This window comes from Ovis canadensis, chromosome 2, assembly GCF_042477335.2.
Source record: "Ovis canadensis isolate MfBH-ARS-UI-01 breed Bighorn chromosome 2, ARS-UI_OviCan_v2, whole genome shotgun sequence".
NCBI classification, from domain to species: Eukaryota; Metazoa; Chordata; class Mammalia; order Artiodactyla; family Bovidae; genus Ovis; species Ovis canadensis.
The window spans coordinates 52,654,979-52,671,126 of NC_091246.1; the positions used below are offsets into that span (position 1 = coordinate 52,654,979).

Here is a 16,148-nt window from a genome sequence, read left to right on the forward strand (position 1 = left end):
GGGTGTGGGGCTGGGGGAGGGGATGTGTTCATGGGGGCCTATTATCTCATTCTAGCTTTTCTCTGGAGAAGGCAATGGCACCCCACTCCAGTACTCTTGCTTGGAAAATCCCATGGACAGAGGAGCCTGGTAGGCTGCAGTTCATGGGGTCGCCAAGAGTCGGACACGACTGAGCGACTTCACTTTCGCTTTTCACTTTCATGCATTGGAGAAGGAAATGGCAACCCACTCCAGTGTTCTTGCCTGGAGAATCCCAGGGACAGGGGAGCCTGGTGGGCTGCCGTCTATGGGGTCGCACAGAGTCGGACACGACTGAAGCGACTTAGCGGCAGCAGCAGCAGCAGCAGCAGCTTTTCTTTGTTAGGAGTTGTAAAAGCCTATGATATGATTACTGGAACTTTGAGTTCAGCAGTTGCTAAGTACCTGCTGCTGTGTTTCATGCTGTAGGTTTGGACTTTAGGGTTATAGTCAGAACAGTCTGATTGCTGAGTCTGACACGGGAGACAAATGTATTCAAATAATTGCCATTTTGTGTTATTCATACATAGAGGTTCAGAGGATCCTGGAACATCATTTTAGTCTGGTTCCCTAATTTTCTACCGGAAGCAGCTTTGACCCAGGGTAGACTGGTTTGAGTAATGCCAAAAGAACTAGAACCTGGTTTTTTTTGATGATTGGCCTGAAATATGGTCCCTATCTATCCTTGAAGACATATAATTCCTATCTACTTGAAACCCACTTCTTTGGTGATGTCCCCTTGACCTCCCTCTTTCCTTCGATATCACTTAAACTATTTTGTCCTTGTATTTACTGCGCTTTATGGAAGATCTTACATCCTCTTTTAGATCATGAATGTGGGATTATCAGGACAGGCACCATGCCAGCTTCTGTCTCCGTACCTGTCTCATTTCCTGTTCTCAGCACAATATAAATGTCAGGTTTAATTGAGCCTTACAGTAGGACAAATTAAGGTTGACTCTGGCTCTCCAGAGATACATTGGACAAAGACACCAGGACAAATCACCTGTCTCTACATCAATAAAAATTCCTAACATTTAGGCCACATGGATACATATACTGTATTTGGAATCTGAATGAAGTCAGGTACAATTTGATGGCTAAGTTTTGGAGGCGCTAGGCACGCACTTGCAACAACATTCTGGGAGAAATTGTGTACTATTTGGGAGGCTCGGCCCGCCAGCTGCCCCGCGTAGCGGCGGCCTTTCTGTGCGCGGGGCGGGGGGCGGGGGGGGGGACGGGGCGGGGCTGCGCAGGGGCGCTGCGCGACGGCTCTGTTGCCGGAACTAGTCCGAGTCGCGCGCCGGGACGCGCGCAGCCCGCCCCGCCCCCTCCCCGCGGGTGGAAACAAAAGGGTATCCGCGCGCAGAGACCAGCGGAGGGGGAGAGGGGCGGAGCGTCTGGAGGTCTTGCACCCTGGGCTCGCTAGGTTCGTTCCTGCGAGGGGTCGGAGTGGGCAGGTGGGCGACCCAGAGCCGAGAGTGGGAGGGCCGCGTGCTCGCGCATCTTGCGGCCTGGCGCCGGGGGGCGTCGCCTGCGCGCGCAGCGGAGCGTAGTGCGCCGGCGCGCGGCGAGTCCTGTCTTCGAGCACCGGGGCGGGGCGTGGCGGGGCGGGGCCCCTCGTGCAGCGGTGCGGGGCCGTGCGGCGGCCCGGGCGGTTAGGGCGCGGGGGCGGAGAGGATGGAGCCCCCGAGGCGTTAGCCGACTCTGTCAGCTCTGGGAGTGCAGCCGTAGTTTTGTGGCGCGGCCCGTGTGATGGTGCCGGGAGGAAGGAAGCGCCGTGATAGCGCCTGGGTCGGAGTTCGGGTTCCGGGGTTGAGAAGGCCCGGGAACGGAAGATCTGGCGAGCTGGCCGCTGGCTGGGCGAGCGGTCACAATAGGAGGCGGCGGCCCAGCGAGGAGCCGCGGGAGTAGCCCCGCAGGGCGGAGCCTCCCCTCGCAGGTACTGGCTGCCGCAGCCGCTGATTCCCGCGCGAGGGCGGGACTGACCGAGCCTCGGGCGGTTAGGAGCCTGCGGGGCCGCGCTAGGGATGTGGTTGCTTGATGTTCAGCGGGGCGCGGCCGGGCCGCCCGGCGCTCTTTGTTCCCCGGGCAGCGACGAGGAGGTGCGGGCACAGCCCGGGGGAGCGCCAGCCCACCGCCGACTGGTGATGGCCTGGCTCTTTTGCTCCCTCCCTGTTTGCCCAGGCGCAGGTGAAATGATGTCACTCAGGAGAACGCAGAACCCGGTCCGAAGGGTCCTCTCTCGCGTCCTTCTGCAGCCGCGGGTTTCTGAACAGGGTGCGTTTTGTTCTAGGGGATGGAAGTTCTTCCTTTCAGGGCTGAAGAATGAAAGAGGTTGGTTTTGAGCCGAGAGTTTTTCAAATTATTGAGGGATAAAGGGAATAAAGTTTTCATTTGCGTGTGTAGGACTTGTAAGACCGTGCTGTTTATTTGTGCTGCAAAAATGATGTATTAAGTTGGGTGTGTTAATTTTGCACTGTAAATAGAAACAAAATGTAATCTTTAATTGCCTTTTCTGATTTCTTACGAGGCGCACTTAACACAGGAAGGTTTAAGTGTATGCAACTCATTCACAATGGTTTATTACCTAAAATTGCAAGACTTTTTGGATCCTGTTTGGCCTTGATTGCAGGTACTGTTAACACAATTACCGCAGAATTCCTGTAAATAGCTCCCAGCCTTGGTAACTGGGCTTAAAGTTTTTTTTTTTAATCCATTCCCTCAGTTTTTAAGAAATCAAAACAATGAGCATCTAGAGACAGTTGGGATCAAATTAAAATTGTTTCTGTCTTCCATTAGGAAGAAATTTTGGGCTTCCTACATAAGTAACAATACAAGACCAAATATAGGGATCAGATTATTTGCATTGCAGCAGGCATGTGCTTGTAATAAAAAGATTAAATGAATTTTTAAGTAGAAATTGTATCCAGCTCTTGCTCGCTCATAAAAGTATTCGTGTAATATATTTGACTTTTTGAAGATCTGTTGAGCCTTGAATCTGTTAATTATAGGGGTCTAATTTTAAGTTGATATCTATAATTTTCTTTAAGGCTTGTTTCTAAAAGACTTGGTGGCCTTTAGAAGCTGTAGTTGAATAAATTTTGCCGGAAATGAGCTGTGTGGGCCTCAGGTTCTTATCTGTAAAATAGGAGTTGGATTTAAATTATCTCTGTTGTCCCTCCACTTCTGATACCTTCTGTGACTCTGAAAGGTAGTGTGTTCCTATACTTGTTGAATTTCATATACTCATCCTATTTTTATAGTTAAAGTAAGTTGGAAGTTATTAATTTGAATAAATACTGAGGATTTTCTATACTAAAGTAACCTGATTTTTGAGGAGTGGATGGACAGAGGGTGACACAGTTAGATATACTTGAATATGTTAGCATCATAATGTGGAGTGTAGGCCTATTGTGTCTCTGCCAACTGCTTTGGATGAGGCTTAGTTACATCACTGGCCTGTTTTTATTTGTGCTCATTTTTTACTTTTCCCTGCAAGGCTGAGAGTGAGAAAAATGAGTGAGAAATCCTCAGATAAAAGTCTCTGAAATAATCGATCAGCATGGGAAGATGATTGATCTTTGCCTTCTACTTCAGTCTATCCCATCTCTTTCTCGCTATGCTGCCCCAGTTTTGTTTAAGCCAGCACCATTTTGTAATTCATTTTGCTGGTAAGGCAGCTCTTAATTAGGCCTGTGATTGTTGTGCAGTGTCTAGGTCTGCTTACTAGTTTTCTAGTTGTTTTTCTACTAACCGCATATATCAGACATCCGTTTTCATGTTGTCTTGCTTAAATCATAGCTTGCTTACTTTATTCTCTGGACAGAGTATATAGATTGTAAACACACGTTTGAACTCTGTAGTTGTAGTCTAGTTCATTTGTTCAACAAATGTGAAATTCTTAACATCACATTGTCTATCTGGAAATCAGGCAAATGCTTGAACTCTATAATAATAAACAAGTAAGAAATTGGAGCAAGTAGACAAAGAGGGGCCATATACACAGCCTTGTCTTTCCCCCTGCTCTAATGTCATTTCATGTTCCTTTTTAAAGGATCTGAACACTTTTCCTTCTCCCCTCTAAGTTAGGGGACCCTGTTACCCTCGTTTATTTCTGCTGAATTTACCCCTTAGTAGACTGAATCTCTTTGAGGGCGAGAAATATTTCTTTTGTTTTCTTAGTATCTAGCATATGATAGATATGCAATAAATATTTGAATTATTATTTTTATTTAGTAAGACTTATGAAGAGCTCAGTCGTACTTCATCTTTTTGAATGTTTATGTGTGTAAGTTTTTACTGATTTGGACTGTTCCTGGTTTAGGTATTTTCCAAATCCATATAATTCTTAGAAATAAATCTTGAAGAGATGGTTTAGAACACTTTACAAAGCGACAACAACTTTGAGGTTACCAGCTTAAGTAAAATGGTTTAGAAACACTTGCTTAAGGGGAGAATAATCCTTGTGCTGGTAAATCCTGGATTGTGAAAGTGAATGAAAGAAAAACTTAATAGTAGAATGTATAACTCTTATTTTTCCTAACGTTTATGTTCACCAGTTCAGTACATGGAGTGGTTAGAGACTTCTTTGGTTGCACCTTCTTCACCCCTCCCCATTAATTTGTGTGACTAAGGGGTGAGAAAGAAGGGTGGAGCCTTTCAGCTATTTTCACCAACCCTGATTTTGCTCTGCTCCCCTAAAGACATGGATCCAATTTGTTGTTGCCCTGACTCAAGAATGGGAATAATAATTTTTTTTTTTTTTGAAAGTATCCCAGTGCTGGAAAGTAATGATCCTTCTCGGGTAAGTAGTACCAGTTCTTAAATGGTTTAACAACTGCATAATAACACATACCATAAACTGACTTAACAAATACTTACTTGTTAAATGTTTAGATTACTTCTAGTTCCCTTTGAAATTGTTGCTTTGATGTGATCAACATACTTATGCATATAACTTTTCTCGTATTTTGGAATATAACCTGAGAATTTATCAGATGAAAGAACAGTGATTTGAACTGTTAAATAAAATCTCCTTGATTACTTTCCAGGAGAGTAGCATTTGCCATCGTGGAAGCAGTGAAAATATTTGGATTTTTATATAATTTGGATTTGACCTCTTCATTTTCTAGGTACCCAGACTTTGACCAAAAGGAGTAAGGGACTTGTTGGAGCCAACAACCAAGCACCTAACTCATCATCTTTTGTTCTTTCCTTTTTCCTGCTAGCCTATGATTTTACTGCCTTTGAGCAGTCGGTATGCAACTTGTAACAGTGAACAGTTGTGTGTTTGTTTGTTTTTTTTCTGGAGAGTACTGACCATTTTGGAGAAGAAGGTTTGGCCTTTTGAGCAATTTATTTTGTGGAAAGTACACATTATTTAATACTGGCCTAGAGGTCATCATACACTTGTATAATCTCTACTTTTATGAGAAAAATGTAAATGAATGAAGAAGGAAGCTGTCATCAGAAGTGATTTTTGCCTGTGGCTGATTCACATTGTTGTATGGGCAGAAGCCAACACAATATTGTACAGCAGTTATCTTCCAATTTAAAAAAAAAAATACCATACGAGATTTTGTTAGTTTTAAAGGAGTCATACATAGTAAGCTTCTAGCACAGTAATCAACCAACATAAACATCCATGGTAGCTTTTTTTTTTTTTTAAGTGATTTTGGAGGAAGCTGATTCTGGGACTATGTGGACCTAAGTCCTGTGTTATTTTTTAACACAATAACTACTGTAATTTACCACAGTGATGATAATAATAGTACACTCTGTTAACACTGAGGTTAAGTTGTTGGTAGTATGGCTACCAGGCTGGGGAAAGGCCACATTAAATAGAAGATGGCCTTAAAATAGTAATGTGTTGTTGCTTAAAAGGTTGAAGTGTTTTTTGTAATTTCAGTCTTATAAAACAGGAAACAGTTATGCTGGATGAACTAATCATATTGTTATATGTAACATTAAAAATGCAAAGTGTGTGGAGTTACAGGCTCAATCCCATCTCAGGGATGTTTCATGGCAGGACTTCTAAAATACGGTTGCATCCTGAGAGAAGGCTGAAGTTACCATGTCTTTGTAGTGCTCGGCAGTTGGTATGTTAGGGGAAAATAGAACTGTGTTGATTTTCAGATACTGTATAACCTGACTAATTTTAACTGAGGGAGTTAGGGAAGTAGTAGAAGTCAGAAACAATTTCCAAGGAAACATTAATTTTTAAGTACTTAAAATAGCTTTAAGTAAATAGGCATTGTGGAATAGTTGCTAGTTACTAATCCAACTAGATAGATTACAAAGAAGAATGTTACTTTAAAAATTCTGCAATTAGAAGGTGGTTTAGTGGGTTGAGTCTGAGTCTTAGAACCAGATTATGGCTCTGGTATTTATGTTTCACTTTAAGCAAGCAAGTTGGTTAACCCTAACTTGTACCATATAAAGATCAGAAAGCCCAGTTTGACTCCTGGTGTGAAGTTTACTATTACCGAATTGAGGTTTTAAAAACTGCTGTATTGCTTAGGTTGTTTTTTTTTTTTTTTAAGTTTTAATTTATGTCTTTCATAATCAAATTAATACAGAATTTTTCTCCAGAATTCTGGAGAAGAAACTTTGCTTGAGTATGGTACCCAGTTTTTATTCTGTTATGTACATGTTTGTTGTGCTGGTTTTCTGTTGTGTGTAACAGATTGCCACAAGTTTAGTAGTGTAAAGCAAATCTTGTTGCCGTACAGTTTCTGTGGATCAGAGTCCTGGTATGGGTTAGCTCTAGAGCCTCTGTCAAGGTCTTATTTGGCTGGGCTCTGATTTTATTAGGGACTTAATGTCCTCTTCCAAGCTCATTGTTGTTGTTATAATGTGGTTCTTGTGATTATAGGACTGAGGCCCCCCTGTTTTCTTTGAGGGAATCTTGATCTTAGCTAGCTATCAACTGATGACCACTTTTAGCTTGTAGCTGCCCTCAGCTGTCTACCATTCACATGCCTTCTCAGCACATAGCAACTTCGTCTGTAGGGTTGGCAGGAGAATCTCTTTAGGAAGTGCTCAACTTCTCTTTTGAGAGCTTTCTCTGATTAACTCAGGCCTACCCAAGATAACCTCCCCTTTGATTAACTTAAAATTCACAGGAATCTTAATTATATCTGAAAATCCTTTCACTTACGTGAAGGGGTTTGTATAATTTAGATCATGTAACTGAACCCAATCAGGGGAATGAAATTCACTGTGTTTACAGTCCTCCCCACATACCATGCAGGGTTGGAGGTACACCCTGGAGGTGGCAATCTTGGAGGCCATCTTAGAATTCCCTCTTCCCTTCTCTCTCCTTTTCTCTCCCCTTTCCCCTCTCCCCTTATGTCTGCAAGGACCAGGGTTTGCCAGTTCTTTTATGTATTAACTGAAATTTGTTTTCCCAGCCAGCTTTTGTACTAGCAGTTTGTAAGCGTGCTGCTCACACTTTTTAAGTTTGTAAGACTGCTTAAGTGATAGTTGATGGTATGTCACCTTATTAAAACACTCTTCAGATGTACTTATTGTGCAGATTATAAACTTGTAGAAAGAACATGAAGCCTGCATAAAGGAACAGGCCATTTTGAGAGAGAATTTCTTTAAAGTGGTAAAAGCACTCCTTAGATTGAATGAAGTCAGGAATGTGAAAAATACTTGTTCCTGTGAAATATTTTCTTACTCCTGCCCTCAGATAAACCCATGGCTCCTACCTCTTTTTTTAAACAAAAATAAGCTCCTTGCGGGTGGGATCCTTGTTTTCTTTTCTAACATAATTCTTTGCTTATAGGAGGCAGTCAGTAAATATTCCTTGATTCAGTCATTCCTGCTTCATCACATTGGTAAAGGACATTAACACATGCATGTTTATAGTACAGAGGTGAGCTTTAGTTCATGTCCAAAGCATTTTGTGGAGCAGTGCTAATAAATTCTAAAATTACTGCCTTCAGTCCTCGGAAGGTCTTTGGAAGTAGTTATTTTCTTAACAACAGGCCTAGCTATCTGTTGATCAGGCTCATAGCAAGCGAAAGAAAAATTTCTAAAGGGGCTGACAAAGTTTATTATAGCAGCATTATTCATATAATTAGCCTGCCACTTTATGATCTGTCTATTCCTTCCTCTCTGGCTACTTCCTTACTGACCAGTTACGCTGATCATTTCGTAGTTTTCTTGGCAACACAGTTTCTTACAATTACCTCTCCATTGCACTAAAATGGACCATTACCACAGAAAGGTACTTTTTCATACTGTATGGTGATTTGTTTTTCTTTTTATTGCATATACTTCTTGAAGGTAGAAAATCATGACTGTGTTTTTGTTTAGTGCCTGTTACTGGATAGACACTTACATGTAAGGGAATGATTGTAGCAATGAAACGAAAAAACAAGACAGCCTTAAAGCACATGGTCTTTAGGAGCAAGCAGGTCCACAAACCTTAATCCCAAAAGGCAGTTCACTCCACAGCACAGTGGAATTGTGATACTCATGTCTGATCAAAAATGGTACAGGTCAAGTATATTTACATATGAGTTTAGGGCATTAACTCACAGTCTAGTCAAGCATTTAAAACATGCAGGCATTTACTTTGAGGCTTATGATCTTGTCCTTTATTCATTAAGTAGGTTCCTAGGTTTGTGTTGAATAAAGCTGAGGTCTCCACAATATAAATCTTGTTTTTTATACCTGTGATCGCTATAGAAATTTGGCCATAGATGTTCTAAAATCTCTCTCCCCTTGCCTGATAATTTGGAAGGTTAACTAAAAAAGAGAATGAAAAATTAATCATAGCCAGGTTAGACACTAATCTTTCTGTACTTAAGTGATTTTTACTTCTGGTTTTCTTGACATGAAATCTTATCTGTCATTTAAGATTTCAAAATTAATGCCAGCAAGAAAGATATCGATAGGTACTACGTGGGAAACATAGGAAGGACTTGGCATTCTTGAGCAGTGCTGTTTGGCCTTTAAAGAAAGTTTTTATGAGAGATCCATTGCCAGAGGCAGTCTTTGTCTTCCTTTTGTTTGTTTTGATGTTTAAGATTAATTTTTTATTTCTTTTGCTCTGCTAACAAAATCATCAAATACCTAGAAAATCCAGACTGTCCTTCATAGGCATGATTCTCCACATTGGTGCAGCTAGCCATGAACTATCCTTTTCTTCTCCCTCTTTTTCCCAGATATCTCCCGGGGCCAATTCAGCACCTCTACCTGGCCATCCTAACAAGGTGATTTGTGAAAGGGTGAGACTTCAGAGCCTGTTCCCTCTCCTCCCAAGTGATCAGAACACTACCGTTCAAGAGGATGCTCACTTCAAAGCTTTCTTCCAGGTTCTTATATATTTACCCTTTGCCTTCATAGGGCTGAAAGTCACAAGATACATAACTAGGTTGTCTCTAGGAAGGCTTGAACCAACATTCTTGGTATCTTCCTACTTCTTATTTTCTGTTGTTTGTGGGAATAAGTATTCTTCTTAGAGGACATCTTTAACTATCAGCCAGCTTTTCTGAAGAATGTTTGTCTTCTCTTGAGCTGCTGTTACTATTTGACCACTTAATATTCTTGTTTTTTAATCTTTTGGTCTCAATCATGTGTCCTAATAGGTCAAGTTCTGTAGGAAAGTAGAAGACATTACAGAATATGTGCAATTGTATAGAGAAAGAAAAATAGAAGCATGTAAGATATTTTTTAAAGCCATCACTGCTTTGATAGTAATGCACATTACAGACTTTGATAGATAATGCATATTTCAAAGAGAAAATATGGTAACTTGCCTTCTATGACTTTTGATATCTGTGGGTAAATGTGTTAAAAATTTCATTACATATGAAATGAAAACAAATTAAGGTATAAATGGATTTAAACTATCATTAGGTTATTAACAAGATTAGTAGGATGTGCTCACAGAAATCATTGACTACTGTGTTTAAAATCCATTACTCCCCGAGATTCAGTAACGGAAGTCATCATTACCAGAAAGGAGACTTAAGTTACAGAATTGCTTCTGGATACTAGGGTTGTGGGCCAAGACATGTAATTGTACATGCTGAGGTAGTGAGAGTTGCTGATGAGAGCTAGGACTTCTGGATGGTGCCGGCTTACTTTCTGTTCAGGTGGGAGTGGTGGGCTGGGACTTGAGACTGCTTCTGGAAGAGAAGTGCTTGTGACACATTGGAGGGGTAGGATTTGGAAGCTGATGCAGATGCGGGCGGGGATATAGGTGACCCAGGGCTCTTCAGGCTGCTAGTCCTTGTTGATACTGTGTGGCAGGTTCTCTGCTTCGCGTGTGTGGTCTCCTTTTGTTTTTAGCCATCATAATAAAGTTCATCTGGATGGTTTTCTAGATGAAGAAATAGCCTCAGAGAATCTCACTGAGATGCCCGATTTATATATCTAGTTACTAACAGAATAGAGACAAATCCAACTTCAGTTATTTCTTTCTCTATCATACCACCTCATGGGTATTTCTGTCAACACAGTTCACTGTGTGTTAAAAGACGTCGTTTATTGAATTGCATGACATAGTGACTGCTGTTTTGAATACGGCATTAGCTGCAAGAACTTGATCTTTAGTAGTAACTAATGAAATTGACTTCATACCTTCACTACTGCCTCCAGTAAACAGTTATTTGACACTTTCTGTACTTCCTCTGAGTCTTTACGCATTAAGGTAACATTAACTAAACTCAAAGAATAGCTGCCAAATGCAGTAGATTAAAACCGTATTTTGAAAATAAAACCAAAAGTTTAGCCAGTTCTACTTGAGTGTTAGCAGAAAAGTGAAAGGTATTATTTTTTTATTTATAGTCCTAATTTAACTTAAACCTTACTTTGCTCTAACTTAAAAATCAGGCCCTCAGTGTACTTTGCTCCCATGAGAGACTGGAGATTTTCTTTGTCCACTTATTACCCCTACTACCACTGTTCCACGTGAAGCAAAGTAAATCCTTCTCACATCCCCTTTGAGATATTGTCAGGTACTTTCAACTAATTCTGACACCAAAATAGAGTGTGGTTTCCTAGTTGCAGTTATGGTTCTCATCATTATAAAACCTAGTTGCCATATGAAAAGGAGAGCCTGTGCAGCCGTATCCTGTCCTGAGAGCCACTGCCTTAACTAACGAATTGTTTTCTCGCGGCTTTGCTCCAAGCTGTTTTCCCTCCCAGCTCTTTCTACTTTTACTTTCCCTTTTTACTCCATCCATTCCAAACAGAATCACCTTACCTTTTCCATTTTCCCCCCTAAAATACCCCCTTCATATTTTAGCTGAAACTATTCTCTTTTGTAAGGACATCATTTCTCCTATAGCCTTCTCTAGGAGTTAAAGAAGTGATTGGCTTTTTGTGCTTCAAGCGTGGAATTGGATGTGTAACGAGTAAGTAGGATGGTCACAGAGGTGAAGGCAAGTGTTGACACTCTCCTGGATCCTTGTTTGTAACCATCAGTCTTTGAACAAAAAGCTCATCCTATTTTTGATCTCTTTTTTGGTCCTTTTATCTTCACTACTTAACCGAGTTTGTATCACTATTCTTGTTTATTACTTTTTCACTCTGCTCTTTTTTTGCTTATTTTTCTAGTCAAAATATTTCAAATATTACATGCTTTTAAATTTTTTTAATTATGAAATATTTCACATATGCGTGTTGTAAAGTATGAAGATGTATGTATAATTTTCAAAAATCTACCATCCAGCTTAAGAAATCACCTATTAACCAGTATTTTTGAACATTTCTATAAAAATGATGGTTTTGTTTTTCTTGCTTTGAATTTTTTTTTTTTACCAAAATGGTTTAAGAAGCACATTTACATCTCTATAAAAGTGAGCCTATATTTAAAATTAGCATCAAAGTGTTTCTTGTCGTTTTTTAAATTAAAATTAAGGCATAATTATAGTGGAATTCACCTTTTTTGGGTACAGCTCTGTGAGTTTTGACAAAAGCATACAGATGTGGAACCAATACAATCAAGATATGCTAGTTTCAGTGCCCACCCCCACCCCCCTGAAATTCTGTCACATGTTTGCCATTCAACCCCCTACAGTTTTAAAATTAGCAGTTTCATATAACACAGGGAGCTCGACTCTGTGCTTTGTGAGGTGGGATGGAGGGGGATGGGAGGAGGTTCAAGAAGGAGGGGATATATGTATACATATAGTTGATGCACTTCATTGTACAGCAGAAATTAACATAGTAAAGCAGTTACAATCCAACAAAAGTAAAACGAGCAGTTACTGTACTACCAACCAATTCAGTGATTGTGAGCGAAGATCGTATGCTTTTATTAAAAAGTCAGGTGCATTGTGGAGAACGTGAATTTCAGATGTGGCACAGCCCTTGATTTCAGGAATGTGTGTGTATATGTGTGTGTGTATTTAACGTATATATGTTATTTTTAATATCCTTTTCCATTATGGTTTATCATAGGATAGTGAATATAGTTATCTGTGCTATACGGTAGGAGCTTGTTTATCCATTCTGTATATAAAAACTTACACCAGCTCACCCCAGCCTCCCATTTCATCCTCCAGCCCTCTCCCCCTTGGCAACCACAAGTCTGTTCTCTGGGCCTGTGGGTCTATTTCTGTTTTGTAGATAGGTTTGTTTGTGTCGTACTTTAGATTCCACATATAAGTGGTATCATATGGTATTTGTCTTTCTCTGACTTTACTTATTATGGTAATCTCTAGTTGCACCCGTGTTACTGCAAATTGCATTATTATTATTAATCTGAGTAGTATTCCATTTTATTTATATATTATATATATATAAATCACATCTTCCTGATTCATTCGTCTGTCAGTGGACATTTAAGTTGTTTCCATGTCTTGGCTATTGTCTGTAGTGTTCCTATGAACATAGGGGTGAATGTATCATCTTAAGAATTTTGCTGGATATAGGCCTATATGCCTCAGAGTGGAATTGCTGGATTGTATGGTAATTTTAGTTTTCTGAGGAAACTCAATAGTGTTTTCAATAGTGGCTGTACCAACTTAGAGTCCCACCAATACTGTAAGAGTTTCCCTTTTCTCAGGTGTGCATCTTAATACAGCTAGATAACAACTTTAATCTGTATATTTACTGAAGTTAGGTGATTGAAGTTTGTTGATTTATACAAATAAATACATTGTTTCTGAAAGAGAAGACTAATTATTGTAAAAATGTCTATCAACAAGTTCATTGACATAATAAAAATTTCAGCCAAAAAATAAAATTTTTATTTTAGAACTTTACAATTATCCTTAAATTCATAAGGAAAATTAACAAAGGAAGCACAGGAACATTTCCCAAAATTGTCATAAAGGGAAATATGACATAATGATACTAAATCATATTGTAAAGAAATAGTTCCATGTTGTTTAAATACAGTGGCTATTTTTCAACCCTCATTCTATATGACCTCTTAATTAGGTTGGTGAAAAAGTAATTGAGGTTTTGGACCGTGAATTTTAAATCATTGTAACTAGGCTCAAACACATCTTTATTGATGAAAATAGGAATCATTACAATCAACAGATTTTTGCCAACGAGAAATAAGTTTGTTTATTCCCATAGCATGAAGATCTGTGCCTTGGGATTCGACTGACTCTTGGAAAGCATTTTCTGCCTCCTCCTGGTTGTGGAAGCATTTTCCCTGCAAAAAGATGTTGAGATGCTTAAAGGACGTGGCAGTCAGTTGACGAGAAGTCAGGTGAATATGGTGGATGAGGCAAAGCTTCGTAGTCCCAATTCATTCAACTTTTGAAGTGTCGCTTGTAAGATGTGCGATCAGATGTTGTTGTGGAGAAGAGTTGGGCCTGTTCTGTTGACGAGTGTTGGCTGTGGGCATTGCAGTTTTCAGTGCATCTCATTGATTTGCTGAGCATACTTCTCAAATGTAACAGTTTCACCAGGATTCAGAAAGCTGTCATGGATCAGATGGCAGCAGACCACCAAACATTGACCATGACCTTTTTTGGTGCAAGTTTGGCTTTGGGAAGTGCTTTGGAGCTTCTTGGTCCAACCACTGAGCTGGTTGTATAAAACCCGCTTTCTGTCACACATCACAATATGATGAAAAATGATTTGTTGTGGTGGTGTAGAATAAGAGAAGACGACTCTTTCAAACAATATTTTTGATTTTTCAATCAGCTCATGAGGCATCACCACCCACTTACCAAGGTTTTTCACCTTTTCAGTTTGCTTCAAATGCCAAACAACTGTAGAATGGTTGATGTTGAGTTCTTTGGCAACTTCTCGACTTCCCTGGTGGCTCAGACTGTAAAAGCATCTGCCTACAATGCAGGAGACCCAGGTTCGATCCCTGGGTTGGGAAGATCCACTGGAGAAGGAAATGGCAACCCACTCCAGTGTTCTTGCCTGGAAAATCCCATGGACAGAGGAGCCTGGCAGGCTACAGTCCACAGGTCACAGAGTCGGACACGACTGAGCGACTTCACTTCACTTCATGTAGCTGTAAGAGAATCAGCTTCAGTGATCCTCTGAATTGGTCGTTGTCAACTTGCAACTTCCATTGTGCTCGTTATCGTCAAGGCTCTCATCTTCTTTGCAGAACAAGAACCACCACTGCACTGTGTGTTCGTTAGCAGTTCCTGGGCCAAATGTGTTGATGTTGTGCATTGTCTCTGCTACTTTACGACCCATTTTGAACTTGAATAAGAAAATCACTCCAATTTGCTTTTTGTCTAACATCATTTCCCTAGTCTGAAATAAATATAAACAGCAAGTTACAAGTTATTAGCAAAAAATTTAGAAATATGCCTTAAAATGATATATAACATAACCACATTTATTTAAGAATGTGTCTCAGTATTAAACAGAAAAGTGCAGCATTGCAGTTACTATTGCATCAACTAATAGGTTGATGCAGTTCCTTTTGCATCAACCTAATAGTTGACTCCTTGAAACTCCATTCTGCTGGCTTTTACCTTCACACTCCGTGCTCCTTTCATCAGCTACTCAACATAAAATGTTGGAGCTTCTTAGGGTTTAGCATTGGACCTCTTTTTCACTATATAAATCATTGATATTTTGAGCAGTTTGTCACTGCCTGCAACTTCTTTGACATACCATCTATCTGTTATACCAAAAACTCCTGAATTAACATTTCTAATTTGAGCTTCAGTTGTCTGCACAACTCCATGTGGATAATTCAGAGAGATCCCTTGATTTCAGGTTGTTCTTAATAGCTTTTCTGTTTTTGTTGGTTTCATATTTATGCTTCAGATTATTTTATTTATCCTTGTTTATAGCTTCTATGGAAGTAAATACAGCATTTGAACACAGTACATTTACAGCATCAAGATAAATCAGTTTGTGAACCAGTGGTGTTTTGTGTAATTAAAAATTAAGAAAAATCTAGGACTTAGGTTGTTAATAATTATTCAGAAGTTAGCCACAACAGGCCTCCCTAAACTCAGGAAGCCGCTGCTGGCCTAGTAGTTATGGCCAATGATACAGTAATTTAATATTTTCACACAGTATTTTATCCTCTTCATTATGGTGGGGACCACATTAGTTATACCACTAGAGTACCTTTGTAAGCACTCATTGCACTCACAGTCATTCTGTTCTTTGGCCTTTTATGGGGAAAAAAAAAAACAAACAAACTTGGGCCATATCAGAAGCAAAGTCCTCTGATTTTTTTTGTTTTAATGTCTGCTGCAGTAACTTTTGAAAACAGAACAGTAAAAGCCTCCCTCTCCCCCATATCTTTAAGTAAAATAACATTCCAGGAGGATGGAATGGTTTAGAGTGGTTATGAAGTTGGATTTTGTTCTGAAACATTTTGAGCTGAGAACTATCAAAGCTGTACTAAGAAAATTAAAGTCCTGTGTGAATCATGCAAGACAGGACTGTGTATACCTTGTGTAGTTCGAAGGCAGTATTTCACTGACTTGTCTTTGGTACATCTTCACTAATAGAAACACATTTTACATAAATTTGCATATGGTTTAAGTCAGGACTTCGGTTTGTGGAGAGTTAAGTGAGAATGTGTAGGGATGATTTTGTAAATCATATTGTGTGGTTCAAATGTCAAGTTATTCATCTCCAGCGTTCCCCCTGCTTATTGTTTACAGAAAGGGGATTGTCTTTGGGTTTATTCTTCACTAGTTGCTTTATGTAGCGTG

General features: G+C 39.9%; 1 protein-coding gene across 16 annotated transcripts in view; it reads left to right on the top strand.

The window, feature by feature from the left end:
* RNF38 (ring finger protein 38) overlaps positions 1-16,148 on the top strand; it is a 129,260-nt gene that overhangs the window by 65,144 nt on the left and 47,968 nt on the right. For 3 of the 16 annotated variants that reach the window (XM_069576161.1, XM_069576164.1, XM_069576165.1), the window contains exon 3: positions 9,201-9,350. The exons of 5 other annotated variants lie outside the window; for them this stretch is intronic. In XM_069576161.1, the coding sequence (XP_069432262.1) occupies positions 9,201-9,350 (150 nt within the window). Of the gene's footprint in view, positions 1-1,278; positions 1,448-1,565; positions 1,961-2,060; positions 2,299-9,200; positions 9,351-13,572; positions 13,709-16,148 lie in introns of those variants that run through there. 8 more of the 16 variants (XM_069576175.1, XM_069576173.1, XM_069576176.1 and 5 more) reach the window with 8 other exon arrangements.